This window comes from Octodon degus, unplaced genomic scaffold (assembly GCF_000260255.1).
Source record: "Octodon degus isolate 3935 unplaced genomic scaffold, OctDeg1.0 scaffold00050, whole genome shotgun sequence".
NCBI classification, from domain to species: Eukaryota; Metazoa; Chordata; class Mammalia; order Rodentia; family Octodontidae; genus Octodon; species Octodon degus.
In genome coordinates, this window is record NW_004524626.1 from 9,607,505 (window position 1) to 9,625,969 (window position 18,465).

At 48.6% G+C, this 18,465-nt stretch overlaps 1 protein-coding gene across 5 annotated transcripts in view; it reads right to left on the reverse strand.

The window, feature by feature from the left end:
* The window catches only part of Ranbp3 (RAN binding protein 3), a 54,798-nt gene that overhangs the window by 22,612 nt on the left and 13,721 nt on the right, over positions 1-18,465 (reverse strand). For 3 of the 5 annotated variants that reach the window (XM_023716959.1, XM_023716958.1, XM_023716960.1), the window contains exons 2-3: positions 13,627-13,682; positions 6,047-6,247 (exon numbers count right to left, since the gene is read on the reverse strand). In XM_023716959.1, coding sequence (XP_023572727.1) covers positions 6,047-6,247; positions 13,627-13,682 — 257 coding nt within the window. The remainder of the gene's footprint in view (positions 1-6,046; positions 6,248-13,626; positions 13,683-18,465) is intronic. The other 2 variants (XM_023716962.1, XM_023716961.1) reach the window with 1 other exon arrangement.

Here is an 18,465-nt window from a genome sequence, read left to right on the forward strand (position 1 = left end):
TCTGCCACTTCCTACAAGGGATTCTTACCTTGCCTGAGCTTTGGTTCCCTACTTGGAATGTGGGGATGTGGCTATGTCTCCCTGGCAGAAGTGGGTGGTGAGGAGCTCAGCGATAGAACAGCATAATGGCTGCTTGGCACACAGAGCAGCAATGCTCAGCTCCTGGTTATGACAAATGCTTATGGCTCACAATTGGCTCAGTGACACTCCAAGCCATCGCTTCCAAGCTGAGGTCATGAGGCCAGGGTCTGGAAGTTAAGTCCTTGATACAGGCAACCCGGACTGAGGACCCACAGAGCAGGTTAAGAGGGTCTCATCCTGGGCGTGGTGGCATACGCCTTCAATCCCACCACTTGGGAGGCTGAGGCGAGGGGATTCACCATGAATTTGAAGCCAGCCTGAGCTACATGGTGAACTGCAAGGCCAGCCTGAGCTATATAGCAAGATCCTGTCTTAAAAAAACCAAGAACAACAGTGAGGGCCCCAAGTCCAGGATTTAGGGTAGGCTGAGACTATTTTGCAGTACTGGGGATGGAACCTAGGGCCTTTGCCCTGAGCTATATCCCCAGTACTTCTTTAGTTTTTAAAATTTTGAGACAGGGTCTTTGTAAATTGCTTGAACTTGTGATCTTTGTTTCTGCCTCCTGGAGTGCTGAGATGACACACACTACCATGCCTGGTGAGACACACACATTCCTGCAGTGCTTTAAGGCCAGTGCCTGGGGTCAAATCTGCTAATGGACACGGGTGTCACTGGCTTGCCATCAGATCCCCCTCTTAGGGTCTGTAGAGGTGACATCACAGGATGTGGGCCCGAGGAACTGATCAAAAACACTGGTGAAGGTGAGAGGTGCAGAAAGAGGATACAACTAGTACTCTGGTGTTCTGCAGCTCTGGGAAATGATGCAAGACTTGGCTTCTTTGTCCTGACCCTGCAGCTAGTTTTAGTCTCCTAGTGTTCCATGTGGGTCCCTGCTGGGCAAGCTGATCTCAGACTCTTGTCTCAGTGTTGGCCTCCCATTTTCCCACCTGTTCCTAACAGTGGCCCTAGCACACCCTCAGCCCACATCTGGTCCCATGACTCCAGGACCCTTCCCATACCAAAGGCCTTCCATGGAGGCCTCCACGCTTGTGGAGACTGTCCTCTTCCTAAATGACGGGGACTTACAGAGGGCCAGCCTCTTGCCAGCATCTGTAGATGACCATCCCCCTCACCCTATGATGGCAGTCTCCCTCAGACATGAACAGCCTCTTTGGTCAGATGGTTCCATTACTCCTTAAATCTGAGCACATATGGCTGTGACCCATGATCTGCGCCAGGTTTCCCCCACACAGCAGGGGTTCCCCTGGAGTTTACTCAATGAAGGGACTCACCCTGACACTGCAGCCAAAAGCTGTGTTTTGCCTTGTGGTGCGAGTTACACACAGCCACATGGGCCATGCCCCACAGTTAATCCCTAAGCTGTGGCCATTCTTCAGCTTCTGCAAGGATAGTTCCAACATCACTGCCTGTGACTGGCTGGTGATGCATGTAAATTTCCTGAGTCGTGACTTCTAACTTTATTTACTGTGGCTGGAGAACCTACCTTGTATGGATATGTGTGCCTAAGAGGAACATACATCCTACTATGGCTGCTGGTGGCAGCAGCTGCCTGTGTGACTACTTTCTATGCCATTCAAGTCCTGTTTCCTTTACGGATCTGCTGTCATGCTGTCAATTACGAATAGGAGGGTGCTGATGTCAGCTCTCATGCTGAAGTGACTGTGTCTGCCTTCAGTTCCATCGGTTTTTGCCCTGCATACTCAGACTCTGACACTGCATGTTTCTCAGGGACCCATCTTCATGAGCACTTGGTGAGTGCTATGGAACCAGGCTCCACAGCAGGGAGGCCCAGTCGCAAGCCGAGGCTGCTGGGCTTCAGCCCAGCCTCTTGAGGTGTGTGCACGGCTCTGGCACAAGCTGGGGAATAGACATGCTACACCATTCTGGATTCCATCCTCCTCTGTACCCACCATGTCTCAGTTCCAGCTCCTGCATACATCCTCCTGGTCCCACCTCCATGGCACCACCATGGCCAGCGCTGGTGTCTCAACCAACCCTGCTGAAGGTTTGCTGTTTACAGCACCCGTCTGCAGCCCTTGGTGGCCTCCTGCATTGACTGCTTCTGCTCGCCACAATGGCCTCCCTTCTATTTTCTAAAGAAGTTGGCTCTGTTTTCTCTCCTATGCCTTGGGGAAAGACACCGTCCTTCGGGGTCTTCAGGCTGAGGCCATCCAGTTTTGTCCTAGCACAGGTGGAAATGACACATCCATCTGGTATCCTGTCTCCGGCTCTGACAAAGTTCTGATCCCCAACACCCAGGGTTCTGGGCACAAAAGACACTTGGAAAGGATTTGTAGCACCAATTGGAGTTTGTGTCTTCCACTTATCCCCTTTAATGACCCCCCAAAAAAGTGGCCAGATAAAGACTCTAGATGCTCCTAGGCCTGATCTCAGATGTCCTTAAAATGTGTGTCATATTTCCTCCGAGAACTGGCCTATGTGAGGTGGATGCCTCTCAGTTCTGGCAGATGACACAGAACCACCTTCTTGGGAACCTTCCAGGCGCTGCCAAAACCTCCCCGGAGGAAGCTGCTGCCAGACACTCCTCAGTCAGCACCAAAAGAAGAAAGCAAGGAGATGGAACCTAAGACACCCTGCCTGCTGCCTCCAGCTAACGCTGCCTCACCTGGACATCTCTGTGGCTGCCTAGAGACACCGCCTGTGTCCCTTCCACCACCTGGTCCCCCTACCTTTCAACTCTGTTGGACAAGGGCTTCTCTTTCAGAAGGCTGAGTTTGTTGTCCCTTGGCCTATGTCACCTTCTCCAAGGCAGGAAAGACACCAGGAGGAATACCTGACCCTGGTCTAGGGTCAGGAGCTCCCTTCCACCGCCCTAGCCCTGATCCCAGCCAACTTCCACTTCCTATAGACCTCCTGGGTCAAGGAAGCGGACTCACAGAACCCATCTGGAACAGTGCCTGGGATGCACATAGGCTGGCCTGGCCTCAGCTCTGTAGCCCATGGCTCAGCAGCTACGGAGATGGACCTTGTGGGGAAGATTTGAAGAGTACATTCTTGGAATATATCCTGGGGAGTTCCCAAACTTGGCTAGCATTTTGAGACATAGCACTCCAGGATGGCATTCTTGAACACAGGGTCATCTTTGCCTTTTTGGGGCACAGTGGTAATCATACCAGGAAGCAAAGGAGAAAGAAGACTCAAGAGTTTCCTTCCACTTATTTCTGACACCAGGAGGAATACCTGAAGCAGACGGGGTAACAGCGGAACAGCCCCCACATGCCATTTGCAGTCCAGGCTAAGCTGACTACACACCCCAGGACAGGCTGTCAGTCCTCTGGCCAGGAAGACACAGGTACCACTGAGTCCCTGTCACCCAGCACAAGAGGGGTACCTGGTATCTAATACACTCTGTCTAAAGGACAAAATGGGAAACAATGTGATTGAACATCAAGAATTGTTCCTTTCATGAACACAGCTCTTGTGAGGCTACGAGATATGGCCTTGGGGAGGACAAAAGAACAGGCCAGGGTGGCCTAGAGAAGGGGACGGAGCTGGAAGCTGCTGTCAGAAGCTGAGGAATAGGCAGTGAGCAGGAATGAAGGGCACTGTCTTCCTGACTCCCTGGAAAAGGCCAAAAAGCACAGCCAGGCCAGATAACCTTTTCCAAGAAGCAGCAGCTACCACTGGGCCTGACAGCCTTGGCGGATCCCATGTGGACTGACCAGCTAGAAGGCTGCTGGGGTCCTGTGGCTGTGGGAGAATAGTCTCAGATGGAAAGCAGACTTCGGGCCACTTCAGTGCTGTTTATTCTGTCACCAGGGCAACCAGCTCAGAACTGCTTATGGAAGAGGCTGCCCCTAGAAACGTGTAGAGGCCACCTCCAGTGTGCTGGGGGCAGTGAGGGTCAGGTCCCATGTGGGAGCTGGAGATGAGCAGCAGCTGTTCGGCCAGAGGGTTCATTCCTGGCCCTTCCAAAGCTTCCTGGTGGGTCCAATAAACACACTTGGAGCTCGGCAGCCCCCTGGCGTGGAGTTCAGTCTTGCATGGTGCCAGTAGGCGTGGAAGAATCCCAGTGCCATATTCTTTCTTGGCATCAGACAGAGAACTTGATCCGCCTGTGGTCTGTTTTAGGCTGTCTTCTGAGAGTCATGAAATCTGATGTTTAGAGACCTTTTCCTGGTACAGTGTCCACCATTAGTCAGCGCTCTGATTAGGCTGAAAGTCAGTAAAGGGCCCTTTGTAAGGAAGCGCCAATTTGTTATAAAGAATGCTTGGCTTTACATTCCCCCAGGGATCACGGAACAGAGAACAGGCCCAGAATGATGGATGAGACCTGCTGGAGTGCGATGCGCTGTTTCCTGAGCTCCAACGTGGGGCAGAGCAAAATTTAAATCTGTTGGGGTACAAAAGAAACAATGCGAGTTCACCAGAGAAAAGCCTCGGCCCATGAACTGGTGGGACTGGGTTCTACCTCACTTGATTTATGGCTTAATTGACCTATAAGAAAATTGAGTTTGCCTGCAACATGCCTAATCAGTAGAGAAAGCCAATCAATGGGAGCCATTAGCAACCAGTTTCTCCATGGACAGCCCAAGGCACTGAGCCTGTGGCTCACAGCTGTCACTAAGTGGTACGGTAAGTGATGTTCCTGGGTGTCTCCTAACAGTTGGGTGTACATACACTACACACCTGGCCTCCAGGGCTACACTGATGCCATCTGCAACCTGTTCCCCAGAGTTCTGCAGCATGGGGTATGCTCTGAGATACCTTAACTAGGTCCGAGGCTCCCTGCCAGTATGTTCCCTTCTCTGCTGTCAGCGTGGGGACTGCTTGCATTTCCCAGGATTAGAGGCTCTTGACGGAAGTCCATATGAATCAAGAAGTTGGTGTCCTCAGACACAGACCACTGCCTGGGGTGGCCAGGCCTCAGGTGAGGCCAACTTCCTGTGGGGCTTCTGTCAGCAGTGCTGGGGCCTGTGTGCTGGGGGAGGGCAGCTACCTGTCACAGAAGTTCCACAACAGACCTGCTGGCTACTTTTGTGGAGGCTTTCCTGCTGCCACCCAGCCCTTCACTGTGCTCTCAAAGACTAAAGGCTGGATTACTCCCCCCGCCTGACTCAGAAGCTCTCAGGAGCTACTCTAACTTCTTACCTAGCTCCTTAGCTTGAGCCCACTTCCCATCATATATTTATTCCTTTAAAATGCAACAGGACTCCCCAAAAGTCCTAGGGCTTGGTGGCCACGACTGAACCTTGATAGTTTCCTTAAACACAGGAAAGAATTGTTCAGGTCTGGGAAGTCTGGGACTGTGCTGAAGGAATAGGGAGGCCCTCTGTTTCCTCGTCATGAGGGCTGTTCTCTGTCAGCCAGTGGCAGTCTTCTGTCACTAGACACCAAGTGGATGAAGTTTCAATCCTGAACTCAGGATGTTTTCCTTTTGTCAGGCTTCAAAAATCTGAGATGCTTCTTGTTCATCAGAGTTGGCCATCTTCTCCTTGTACATCTCCAACAGCCTTCATTACACACAGAAGAGTATCAGGGGGCCCCTTCCACACCCAGAGGCTCTTCTCTTCTTCCTGCTGCAGCTGAAAAGACCACCCAGAAACCCACAACCAGCCTGGCTAGCACTCTGGCTCCATCACCCTTCTAAGATCAAGAAACTAAGAGTTCCCTGGATGTCTAAGGCACTAATGCAAATGCCCAAGATTAGGGAAGGGAGAAAAAACCCAAGAGGGAGTGATGTGTAAGGCTCTACCTGTTACCCAATTCCTCTTCTGATACTTCATGTCTCTGAGGAAACTACCTCACTCTTGCTATGGGTACAGGGTCCCTGCTTAAAAAGCCTCAGAGCATCAGTTAGGTGAGCTGAAGAAACCTCTGTCCTCTCTTATCATCAGGGGTTTATGATGACCTAGGGACCCAGGGAAGGGGCTACCCTGGAGGTCCCCTGGGCAGCCGGCGTGCCAGGTGCTGCAGACTTACCCCTGACAGTTTTCGCAGAAAAGAAGGCTGGGCTTCAGGAGCGGGAGGTGGAAGAGTGCTGGCTGAAGTGCTAGCGGGGACAGGAGGTTCTAGGGCACGCTGGCCAGCTGACTCGGGGTGACCCATGCCATGGTGGGGAGCCTCAGCCTCCCCTTGAGGCTCCTCTCCTGAATCCGACAAGTTTTTTTGCTCTGCAGAGGACTGGGAGCAAAAAAGACAATTTTCCTTCAATGTAAAGAAAAGCTGCACCACAGGGCAGGGGAGGGCTGGGATGGGCAGGGGCAGGGGCATTGGAGATGGTCTGACACCAAGGAGGATGGGCTAAAGAGCCAGCATGTGTCCATTGTGCTCTGAGTGACAAATCTGGCAGTCAGCACAGGGAAAATGAAACCAGACCCAGTGCTTGATTTTTCAAGGGGCTCTGAGTTGTCTAGGAAGTCTGGACCCTGGGTTTCAAAACACTGGGGCGTCTGGGCATGCAAATGTTCTGTTTATGGGCCCTAAGGGAGGAAAAGTTCTCTTGGTAAGGAAAGGAGACAAGCTAAAAACTCTTAAAACTGGGTGGAGCAGCGAGGGTGGGAGTGGGGTGGGGTTGGGACCCATACATCATGGGCCTTGTAGCTCACTGCTTTCTTCCTGTTACACCTGAGGGGACATCGTGCCTTCTGGCCTGATTAGGGAAGAGTACCAGGGAAGAGTACCACTCATAGAGGGGCCAGCACATACACTGAGCCCCTTGGATCTGGGATTCTCCCAGGTTCACCCCCTCAAAACCCAGGAAAGAGTTTATGGGAGTTATGGGGAAAAATGCCAAGAGAAGGCTGCTTCTGGAAATCCTTACCCCCAAGATCCAACACCCTATGTCTCGAAGTGGTCTTGGGATTCTTTCTTGAGCTGAGGGCTCTGTCCCCATTATGCCAAGACTCTCTTCTAGAGAAATGGCTTATACACCTGGTGTCCTGACAGAGGGCTTGGTCCCACCTCCCATGTGGCACTGTCCAAAATGCAGAGCTGTTTCTCTCACCTGGTGATAAAAGTGACCACAGGCTGCCCTGTCTCTTTGCTGGTGTGGCTTCCTACCTTCTAGGTATGAAGTGACTCCCTCTCTAGAAAGGATACGGCTGATGTTTTGTTGTGTTTTGTTTTAGACAGGCTCTTACCATGTTGCCTAGAATGGGCTTGAACTGCTGGGCTCAAGAGATCCTCCTGAGTAGCTGAGACTAGAAGAGCATGGTCATGGCACCTGGCATGGGGACTACTTTTTATGTGTATGACTTTGTAGAAGGAAATCATCTATTTAAAGAGGATTTAACAGAACTTCCAAAAATTCTTAGGAAAGCCAAAGCAACCCAATGTTAACTCATTCTTGTGTCTCAAGAGTGATCAAAGGAGCACTGTCAACTCCTTCTATGCAGGGGACATCCAGGGAAGCAGAGCCCTTCTGAGGGGCATGATGGTTAATCCAGCCACCAGGAAAAATTGAACCTAGACCTCTATGGACAACTGCCTGTCTCTAACAAGAACCATTGGCTTTTTTTTTTTTTAAACTTTTGCTTATACTCAATGACTGGCTTGCAAGTCAAACCAAAGGAGGTGTCCCAAAATGAGACTAAACTCTTTATTTTTGGTTAAAAATGAATATTTCTTGAAAAGTGTTGAGAAATAGTGTTACTTCTCTCAGGGATTTGAGCAGAATTTCTTAGGACAATTAACAAAATACCTTTCCATCACCTTCCAACCTCAGTCCTAGCATTTCTTTTTCTTTTTTTGCAGTACTGGGGATTGAACTCAGGACCTTGTGCTTGCCAGGCAGGCACTTAAGCCGCTGAGCTATCTCCCCAGCCCCCATTTTTTTTTTTTTTTTTTTTTGTCCTAGCATTTCTCCCAAGCAAGGATTGGGTGCCAAACCTTCCACATAATCCTAAAATGTACCTGACTAACTAAATACAAGTGGTAAGCCTGTCACCCCAATGAAGTATCAAAGTCAGATTCAGACATACTGAGACAGCATTTTCAGCAACACCATGGTTTTTGCTACACAACCTTTCTGCAACTGCTCTGTTTACCAAATGCACCCATCCTTGCCATGGTGACCTTGAAACCCCTCTATGACATTAAGAAATGCTCCAGGCATAGCACCCCCCAGGGTGTGCTGAGACAGTGATTGAGATTACCTGTAATCCCAGCACTTGGGAGGCTGAAAACAGGAGGGTCACTATGAGTCTGATCTACGTAGTAAGACCCTGTCATTTATATATATATATATATATATATATATATATATATATATATATATATATATATTCCAAGGCACCTGCCTGGCAAGCATAAGGTTCTGAGTTTAATCCCTTTTACAAAAAAAAAAAAAAAAAAAGCAAAGCTCCAAAGGGAGACCACTAAAAGCAGTACTCAGTCACCAGAAACCATGAAAGAGCCCATGTAAAGAAGCTTAAGCTCACTTCATATCTCAGAGATAAGGAAGAAACACCTCCATTCAAGGTGGTCTGGAAAGAAAGGCTCCCTCCCACCCCTACACACTGCCATGTATACAAGCCCACATTTCAGGGAAGTAAGTAAAACCCTGGTGCTACTGGACCAGTGCCAGGATTGGAATAAAAATTACTCGCTATTTTTTCTAACATGGAACAGACAAGAATCTAGTAACTCATCCAAGGATAAGTGATGCCACCTGTTGGCCTCCAGAGGGCATTCTGGGTGGCTCTGGCATTGATCGAAAACAGAAACTCCTGGGCTGGCAGCTTACCTTTTTTTTTTTTTTCTATTTTAAATCCTGATCTCAGGCACAAGTCAGCAGTGGGCTCTTTTGTATGTCTCCAACTGGTTGGTTTGAGACCATTTAGCAGCTCTCACAGTGGACAATGGGAATTCTTAATTTTTAGGAATCAGAAAATTAAGAAAATTGCCATAAGGACGTTAAAGAGACAATTTTTAAAATGTAGTCTATATATTTAAGAATACTTAAAAAAAGAATATTACTGAATTCATGATTATTTGCTTAGGAGTGCATGGTCCAGCGGCCATGAGAGCCCTACAGCTCAAAGACACCTGTGGAAGAATTCGAGGGAAATGCCACATGGGCACAGTATACAGCTAAGGCAATGACTTATACGGTGAAGTCAGATGAAAGGTACCTGAGTGTTCTCAGTGCTCTGTTGCCTTTTTCCAGTATTTGACAACTTTTACAATAAAATGTTAAAATGTACAAATAATGACAAAAAAAAAAATGTGGAGAAAAAAAGAACCTGCTAAAGCACCTGCTCTCCCCTTCTCCCAGCCCAGTGTACTCTCCAGGCTGGCTTCCTTGGTTAGAAGGCAATGGGCTGAGGGTCTGTCTGTCTTGTTTCTGACAGAAACTGTGGCTAAGTCAGGTGTGGTGGCGCCCTCTAGAGGCTGATTTATGAAACTCACCACAAGTTCGAGGCCAGCGTGGAATACACAGCAAGACCTTGTCTCAAAAAATCCAAAAAGCACTCTTCCTGTGTGTGGCCTGAGGTGATCTGTGAAAATGGTTCGCTACTCTCTTGGCCCAGAAAACCCCACAAAATCATGCAAATCAAAAGGCTCAAATCTTCGCGTTCACTTTAAGAACACATGCGAAACTGCCCAGGCCATCAAGGGTATGCATATCCGAAAGGCCACGAGTATTTGAAGGATGTCACATTAAAGAAGCAATGTGTGCCATTCCCATGTTACAGTGGTGGAGTTGGTAGGTGTGCCCAGGCCAAACAGTGAGACTGGATGCAGGGTTGGTGGCCCAAGAGTGCTGAATTTTTACTGCATATGCTTAAAAATGCAGAGTAATTAATGCTGAACTTAAGGGTTTAGATGGAGATTCTCTGGTTATTGACCATATCCAGGTGAACAAAGCACCCAAGATGTGCCGCTGTACTTACAGAGCTCACAACTGGATTAACGCATCCATGAGCTTCCCCTGCCACTCTGAGATGAGTCTTACTTTCGAAAAGGAACAAATTGTTCCTAAACCAGAGGAGGAAGTTGCACAGAAGAAAAAGATATCCCAGAAGAAACAGAAGAAAAATTAGGCATAAAATAAATAATTTTTTTTAAAAAAGGCAAAATAGAACAAATACCCTTTCCAAAAAAAGCAAAAAACAAAACAACCCCCCCCAACCCATTGTGGCTGTTCCTTACAAGCTTTCCATGGCCCTTGTACTAACTAGGAATCCAAAGAGACCAGACCAGGCCTGACATGCTTGCCTGCTGCCTTGCTGAGCACATAAGCAGCAGGGAAGGAAGGACAGACTGCATCCTTGTGGGCACACGAGCCCAAACAAGGGCTTGTGCCTCTGCCCTCCCACACAGGGTCGACGCTGTGTGCCCTTCAGATCTTGCTGCAGAAGCTCACAAAAGCAGACGCTGAGCTCTTAAGTTCTAGAGGGCAGTTATTTTTAGAAATCTACTTGGAACTGGCTCCAGTCAATACTCTGATAAAACCACTTGCACATTTCTTTTCTTTGGTTTTGGTTTCTTGGAGACAGGGTGTCACTGTAGCCAGGCTAGCCTCAAATTTGCAGCAGTCTCCCCACTTCAGCCTCCCAAGTGCTGAGATTACAGGTGTGTGTTATCCCATCTGGTGACCTGCACATCTCTTAAGTGACTGGGAAGCCTTTCTAGTTACTGTTTGGGTTTGGGTTCAAGGCCAACCCTTAAAGATAATTTGCATTAACCTCTTGAAGGTCTTCCTATTTTCCAGCCAAATCCTTTTACCTGTGAAAACAATCCCAACACAGGAACTAGTGATTTTTAAAACATTTTAAATTCATCTGAACAAATGTTACATTTTAGTTTCAACTTGCTGGCTGTCTTAAAGTCTTAAGATTTTCTTTTTAAATTTTATTTTCCAGGTTTAACGAATCAACTCTTTCAGTTGGCAAACTTTTTTTTTCCTCTTGTAAACGGTCAGAAAGACACTCAAGAGGGCTGGGAAAACAGCTCAACAGACTAAGCACCCGCTTTGGCAAGCGCAAGAACCAGGGTTCAATCCCTGGTCCCACATGCTGCACTGGCCCTGCCTCCAGGGATCGCCAAGTTGGCAACAAAGTCCGGGTGTAGTAGCGCATGCTTGTAACCCCAGTGCTGGAGAAGCTGAAAACAAGAGGATCACTACGAGTCCAAGCTGCGTAGTGAGACCCTGTACCAAATACTATGAATAAATAAATAAATAAATAACACTCATCGTCCTTTTTGCTCTTAGTGCATGGCACTGCATGTCGTAATACACCCCAATTCTAACTACCTCGCACTCTATAGGCAGTGTGGTCTCTGTTCATACTCTGCTGCTGAGAAGGGAAAGTATTCCAATACTATTGTTTTATAAAAAATAAAATAAAATAAAGGGCTGGCCAAATAGCTCAGCAGACTAAGGTGCCTACTTAGGCAAAGCTCAGTGGCCAGGGTGCTGGTCCCAACCCCAGGGCGCGCTGAAATGGCAATTGAGACTGGATGTGGCGGCACGCACCTGTAATCCCAGCACTTGGGAGGCTGAAAACAGGAGAAGCACCACTAGTTGGATCTACATAATGAGACCCTGTATACACTGTACTAAATATATATTTTTTTAACATTAAAAAAAAAGATAAAATTAAAAAAAACAGGTGATGGTGGGGGCATCACTTAGTTTGCTGACCTTTGTTTTAAACTAAAACTGGTCCAAATGATTATCATAATGAAATCCAAAATTCTAAAAAGGTCCCTATTTGACTGAACAGGGGAGATAGCTCAGTAGAATAAGCGCTTGCTTGGCAAACACAAGGGCCTGAGTTCAATCCCCGGCTCCTAAAAAAAAAAAAAAAAAAAAAAAATTTATTTGGGGCCAGGGAGATGGCTCAGTGGAGTAAGTGCTTCCCTGGCAAGCGCAAGGGCCTGAGTTCAATCCCTGGTTCCACCAAAAAACTAAAACAAAACAAAAAACAATTTTACTGAACATCAAAGAGAAATGACCCGGCTACCTAAAACACATCCAATGCTTAAGACTATTTAATAATTTCATTTTACAAACTAGAGCTTCTTGCCACTGATCGGCCTTCTAAAGGACAAACACTAAGAACATGTGGCTTTCAGCCATGTTGTCAGGACTCAGGAGAGACAGGACTATGACATGGGAACCGCTTCTAGGTTAAACAGGCTAGAAGAAAGTGCCTCTTTTTTTCTTCTCTTTTCTTTCAGTACCGAGGATCAAACTCAGGACCCTGCACTTGCCAGGCAAGTGCTTAGGCTGCTGAGCTATATCCCTAGCCTGAAAGCACCTTTTTCTTCAGCAGAACAATTAGCAACAGGAAAATCTAACAGAGAAGAGGCTAAACAGTTGAAAGTTATAGAGCTAACAGATGTTGGCTCAGGCAAGCACAGAAGTACATGTGGGGTGGGGGTCATCAGCCAGTACCCTCCTGTCCCCTGCACACACACACACACACACACACACACACACACACACACACACACACGTCCTTGCCCTCCCCTCCCTCCTATCCTTTCCTGGCAGATCACTGGAATACTGCTTGGGAAAATCCGGCCACCCAATGAGAAAGAAGCCTTGGCTTCTCTTCTCAGACCAAGGGGCAGGATCTAAGAATAGCGGCTGAGCTGCTAGGATCACCAGACCAACAGCAGCTCCCACACTGGGAGTGGGACCCCTAAGAGGCCTGGGAATCCACCAAACACCACGCAGATGAGATGTTCAAACCCCCATCATTCTTGACATGATGCAAATATCCCTCAGAATTTCTGATTTAGTGCTTTGTAGCTATAAAATATTCTAAAAGGTATTAAATCACAACTGCTGTCATGTCAAGAGACAGTGGCAAGGGACCCTACACATCTGAGAGTCATCAAGAGCCACAAGAGCTAGTCATTACTGCCTCATGGCACCAAATGACTCCTGACAACCCTGGCTTCCAGGGAGGAGTATAAGGCAATGGCTCACGACAAACAGCAGCATCTGCAGTCGCAGTCGTATGCCAGGACCTGCTGCTCATTTCTCACTGCTTACCACACCAGGACCTCCCCAGGACAGCACACACTGGACACAGACATGAGAATCCAAGAGCAATGGGACATACATCATGCACACAGACTCATCATTCTGAATGTGTCAATGTCACGCTGGGAGGGGCTGCTTATCCCCCTAACGTGGCGATAAGATGGAGCACACTGAGCTCACTCCAGATACCCTAGATAGCTTCATAGGTCCTGTTTTCCCTTCTCACTGTTCTTCCTTCCTTTCTTTTCCCTTCCTCTCTTGCTTGTCAACTTCTCTTCCTACTCTGTTCCCCCTGCTGTGATTTTCCTAACACACAGTGGCATTTCTAAAACAACAGGGCATTCAGAAGAAGTCACAACCCTTTCCAAAGCTATGTGCTCTTGAGGCCTTTCCAGGGAAACCCAAGCCACTCTGTCTTTCCCTCCCAGCTCCAAGTAAAGGCTTGGGCCTCCCCCTCGGTGGGCAGCAGCTGTCCTGGCCAAGTGACCTGGAGAACAAGCTCTCTGGGAGAGAGCAAATCAGAGAAATGGTGTGAGGAGAGAACATACCAGCCCCTTACCTTTTGTCCTTTATCCTTCTGAAACACAAAGACGGGCCGAGCAATGGCAGGCTTTTCTGAAAAAAGAAAAATTAGTTTTTTTCCCCCCAACACTATGTTCACACAACAAACTAATTTGTTTGTAAGAAGTTAAATAGACAGATAGATAGATACAGACAAACAGATACTAGTGATTTCACAGAACATCACACCACTTACAATAACTTCTTCCTGGGGATGTGGATGTGTGGGTATGATCAACTGGGGAGAACACAGCACTGAATATATAACCTGTGCCCCTTTCTGTATGTAAATCTTATAGTCAGCAAATTCTGTTAACAGTCCCTGAGGACAGGCATGTACAGGAGAGCTATATAAAGTGCTGGGCAGCCACTCTCCCACTTCATATGGTATCTCCTGAACCTCAGTGGTTGAAGACTTATTTAGTTTTTATCCATTTTTTAAGTTTGCAGCCTCTGGCAATGGACTCATCTGTCTAGCGGGGCCACTCAAGTCATGCCCACATCAGGTCTGGGTCTCCACAGCAGATGAAAGAAAGGATCTGCAGAGCTGATAGGTCTGAGAGTCTACCTTGTAAGGTGCTGCTGAAGAAACAAACACTTTGGGATACTTGGCCACCTGACAAGAGCAATGCCACATGACATTATGTCTCCCATCTAGGCCCACAGCCTCTGGCCACTCAGGTTTGCTTAGAAAGTCCCTGCTGCTGCTTTGGTGCATGCTGACAGGGATTACTTTGACCCCACAGGAGAAATCTAGCTCCTGTAGCCAGCTGGCCTCAGCCTGGATACAAACCAAAGACCTCTGTGAGTGGGAGGCACTCAGGGTCTCCCTTACCATGCATTCATGTCACCGAGGGAGAGTATGGTGTGGGCTGTGGCACAGGAGTTGCTAATCTGGTGAATATAGTGTGCCCTAGTGTGTCTGAGGGGCAGGCAGGTTCAGGTCCAGCCATGCTCGCCTGTAGACTGGGGCCCTGTCCTTGGTGGCATCTGACTCCAGCATGCATAAGTACAGCATTACCACACAGCAGTGCTTACACAGGGTGCTGGTGTCAGTGGAAACCCCTGAGAGGGCTTGAGACGAGCTGGAAGGGACAACAGCAGGCTCAGGGACACAGGGCTGAGGGTGATGGAGTGGGGGTATAGGCAGGCTCAGTATCTGGGAAGTACTGTTTCAAATAAAAGAGATATTTTTAAAAAAGGGAGGAGGAGGAGACTGGAGATGTGGTGTGGTGACTGATCTCTTGGGAGAAAGACAGGCCTGGGAGGTCTGAGGAGAGGAAGGGACAATGCTAAGGCAACCGAACAAACTGCTCCCCGCGGGCACATATCACAGACAAGCAGCCCACTGGTGATGACATTCCTGTCACCATGTCCCTGTAGCCCCACTGTAAGAGTCCACTTATGTCTGACTCAGCACACACCGCCAGAAGCAAATGACATGAGGAAGGATCTCTACAAGGCTTCCCTTCCCCACTTCCCTAAGCCACCATCTCCCTGGACATACTTGAAGGAATAAATGAATAAACAAATGAATGAGCCTTTGCAGCAAAATAATGATGTCAAGCAAGCATTAGAGGGACTCTGGGGCTAGAACAGAGCTGATCTGTACCAGGTCTGTAGCAGGGGATCTTGATACTCCAGCCCAGCCATACTTTTGCATTCCTCTTTAGCACTGTGCTACACAGAAAGGAACAAGGGTTTCAGCCAGCTTAGTATCCTCTCACCCTCATCTTCTTTAGGGAAGCAGAACCTCCTCCAGCCCACCCTTGGCCCAACTCCAGGCCTGACAAGGACAGTACTGTCTGCCCTGAGCAACTGGCACATGAATGCGGTCAGGCCTTTCTTTAGGAGCTACCAGGGAAGAGGATACTCTTTCTGTGGGGGGCTGCTGAGCTGATGATATAAAATCCAGAAGTTACCAGAAGCCAAATGTAACCACCAGGGGCCTCAGACCAGGGCCACCCAGACAGAAGCAGAGCTGAGGACAGACAGGGAAGGCTGAGCCCTGGTGATACTAGTGCAGGCCTTCAGCTGGGCTTGCCTAGAGCTAACCTTGGCCCAGTCAGCCCACATGGTGACTTTTGTAATCATTCATGGCTTTTGCTAGTGTCCACCCAGGTCATGAACACATTATGGCCTGGCAGGAGTGCTCAAGCTGCTGCAGACTCCAGGACACTCAGGGACCCTGTGGGAGAAACTGGACTAGCCTTACAGTTTAGTCAAAATAGTTTCTTTTTCTCCAAAGCAAGTACAGCCACCTTACTTACTATGTGTTGATAGGTTTAGGTCTGCCTCCCCAGAAGATCAGAAACTGCTTTTCCCCTCAGCATCACATAGCCCAAGCACTTGGCACACTGTGGGGAATCAACAAATATCTGAAGGGATAAATGGGGGGAAGGCACAGAGATGGGACAGGCAGACAACCCTCAGGACCACACAGCAGAGTATCGGTTGGGAGAGGATGCACTGAAGCAGGGACAACTCTGATTTCTGACAGAGGAGTGCTCTGGAAAGAGACCTAGGGTCGAACTCTGAAAGCTGCCAGCCAGGTGACATCCAGTCAAATCCTCCCAAATTACCTCCAGGCTCTGGTCCTAGTCCCCAGCTTAGGTACCATCCGGACCTTCTTACTTTCTCTACCTCTTCTCTCACCCCCTAGAGCAGAGTCCTCCCCAGAGCAGACAGAACCACTGTGGGAAATGTATACTTAAAAGTTTGATGTCCTCCTACTGACCAGGGTCTGGGCTCCCTTAGACAAGCCACTCTTACCACTGCCCCCACCTACCACTGAATACTACCACAGTACTGAATAGTCTGTTGCCCCTGCATGCCCTGGACTATGGCACACTTCTGCACTCTTGCACATGGTCACTGTCTCTTCTGGAGCCAACACTATTTCCTGTACAGACATGGCCTCCTTCAAGAAGCTCCTGGGCTGACTACACAGCTGCCCACTGTACTCCTTCCTGAGCAGGCCTCGCCTTACATCCTGCCACAGGTCATTTGGGGCCACTTCCAGGGAGGATGAGAGACCAGTCTCTGAACAGGTTGTGCCCAGCATGTCCACTGGTACCCAGCACCTAAAAGTCATCTACTCTTGTTTATTTCACATACACACTGCCAGCTGCTATGTGAGCATGTATTTAGCCCTTATTCTGTGCCAGGCACCACAGCAAAAATGAACAGGAAGCTGAGAGCAGAAGTCTTGGGGCAAAACATGTGATTAAGGTGGAGGTGTCTGCACTTGGCAGTCTTGGCTGTGGAGCCTGGGAACTCTGGGACAGGTCTGTCTGGGGTTCATCTACTGTTGGTGGCACCTATTCCAGATGGAAGTGCACAAGTCTAGGCCTTGTCTGTTCTGTTTCCCTCCGTACTCTCAGTGCCAAACACAAAGTCAAACACAAGCACTCAAAAAGCAGTTGTAGTGAATGCAGTGTTGAATATCACCATGCCTGAAATCTGGTGAGGCAGTGAGGGTCCCCCTGAGGGACACAACCAACAGAGATGATGGCTACCACCCCAGCCACGGAGCCCTGCTGATGGGAGTTGGCATTCATGCTAACCCCCCAACACTGTACCAGCTGAATGCCAAAAGGAACTGCAGTCACATCTCTGCTGAAAATACAAAGTACAGATGCGCATGTATACTGCACTTTTGCTTTGGCTTGGAATGTTGAGCTTGTGAACTCCTAGAAAGACCACATTCATAAATCCTGGCTCAAGGAGGGCTCCCCAGGCTCCTCCTAAAGGTCAGGCCAGGAGTAAGTAGCATCCATTCTACTACACAGGTAAGGACCAAAAGGGGCACCATGTCTACATTCTGCTCTAATCCATCTTGCCCAGTTTTCCCTCACAGCAAAGAGTGACCCAGCACTGGACACTGCTTGCCAAACCACCATGAAAACCTACCCTGTTAAAATATTAATCAAATGCACTCTTCAACCAGATTTTGCCAATCAAGTGTTTTTTTTTTTTTTGTTTTTTTTTGTTTTGTTTTTTTTTTGGGGGGGGAGGGGATGAGAATCCTAAGAAATGCTCCCTGATCAAATCAGCTGGTGCAAAAGCAGCCCACTTAGAGATGGGCACAAGGCATCAACATAGGGAACCCCCCCCCCCACTAGACTGCTTGTGCTGAGGCCCTGGACACCATGCACGGGTGATGGCCAACCTGGTAAGAGAAGTGAAGGTTTAGAACCTCTCCTTATTTGACTGAGTTACCTCAATGACATAGAAACACAGGGTGGGGTAGGGATGGGCTTTACTGTCCAGGACCTGTGAGTACTTCCCCTCTTCTAAGCGAGGCCCCAAGTCAGGAGAGAGTGAGTGAAGCTTACACTCCAGTGTGGTCCTGGGATGGAAGTCTGGTTCCCACTCTTGGACTTGGGTCTCAGGTTTCTGTTTAGGCTTCTCCTGGTCCCTGCCATGTTGTTCATGGCAAACACATTTGGTGCCAGGGCTCTTTTCAACTACCCCTGCCTTACATATCACTGTTTCACATGCCAGGCTTCATCTGCAGCATCTCAATGTCTTCAGAAGTCCCCAGGAGATAGCTGACACCAATATCCTTTGATGGGAAAGGGATTAAGAGAGAGGACTTGCCTAAGGTGTGGCCTGGTCTCCAACCTCTGTGGGTCTGCCTCTGACATCCAATGTTTCTAAGCACAGGGCCATGCCACATGACACCCATGCACCACAGGTACCAAAGATATTGGGGAGGGGCAGGGATAAACCCTGTCTCAATCTGTTGCCTCCCATCTCCTTCGTGCAGGGGGCCTAACAGCTGCGAAGCAGTCACTGTTGTCTTCTGAGAAATGACATGGGGGGGTGCGGGGGG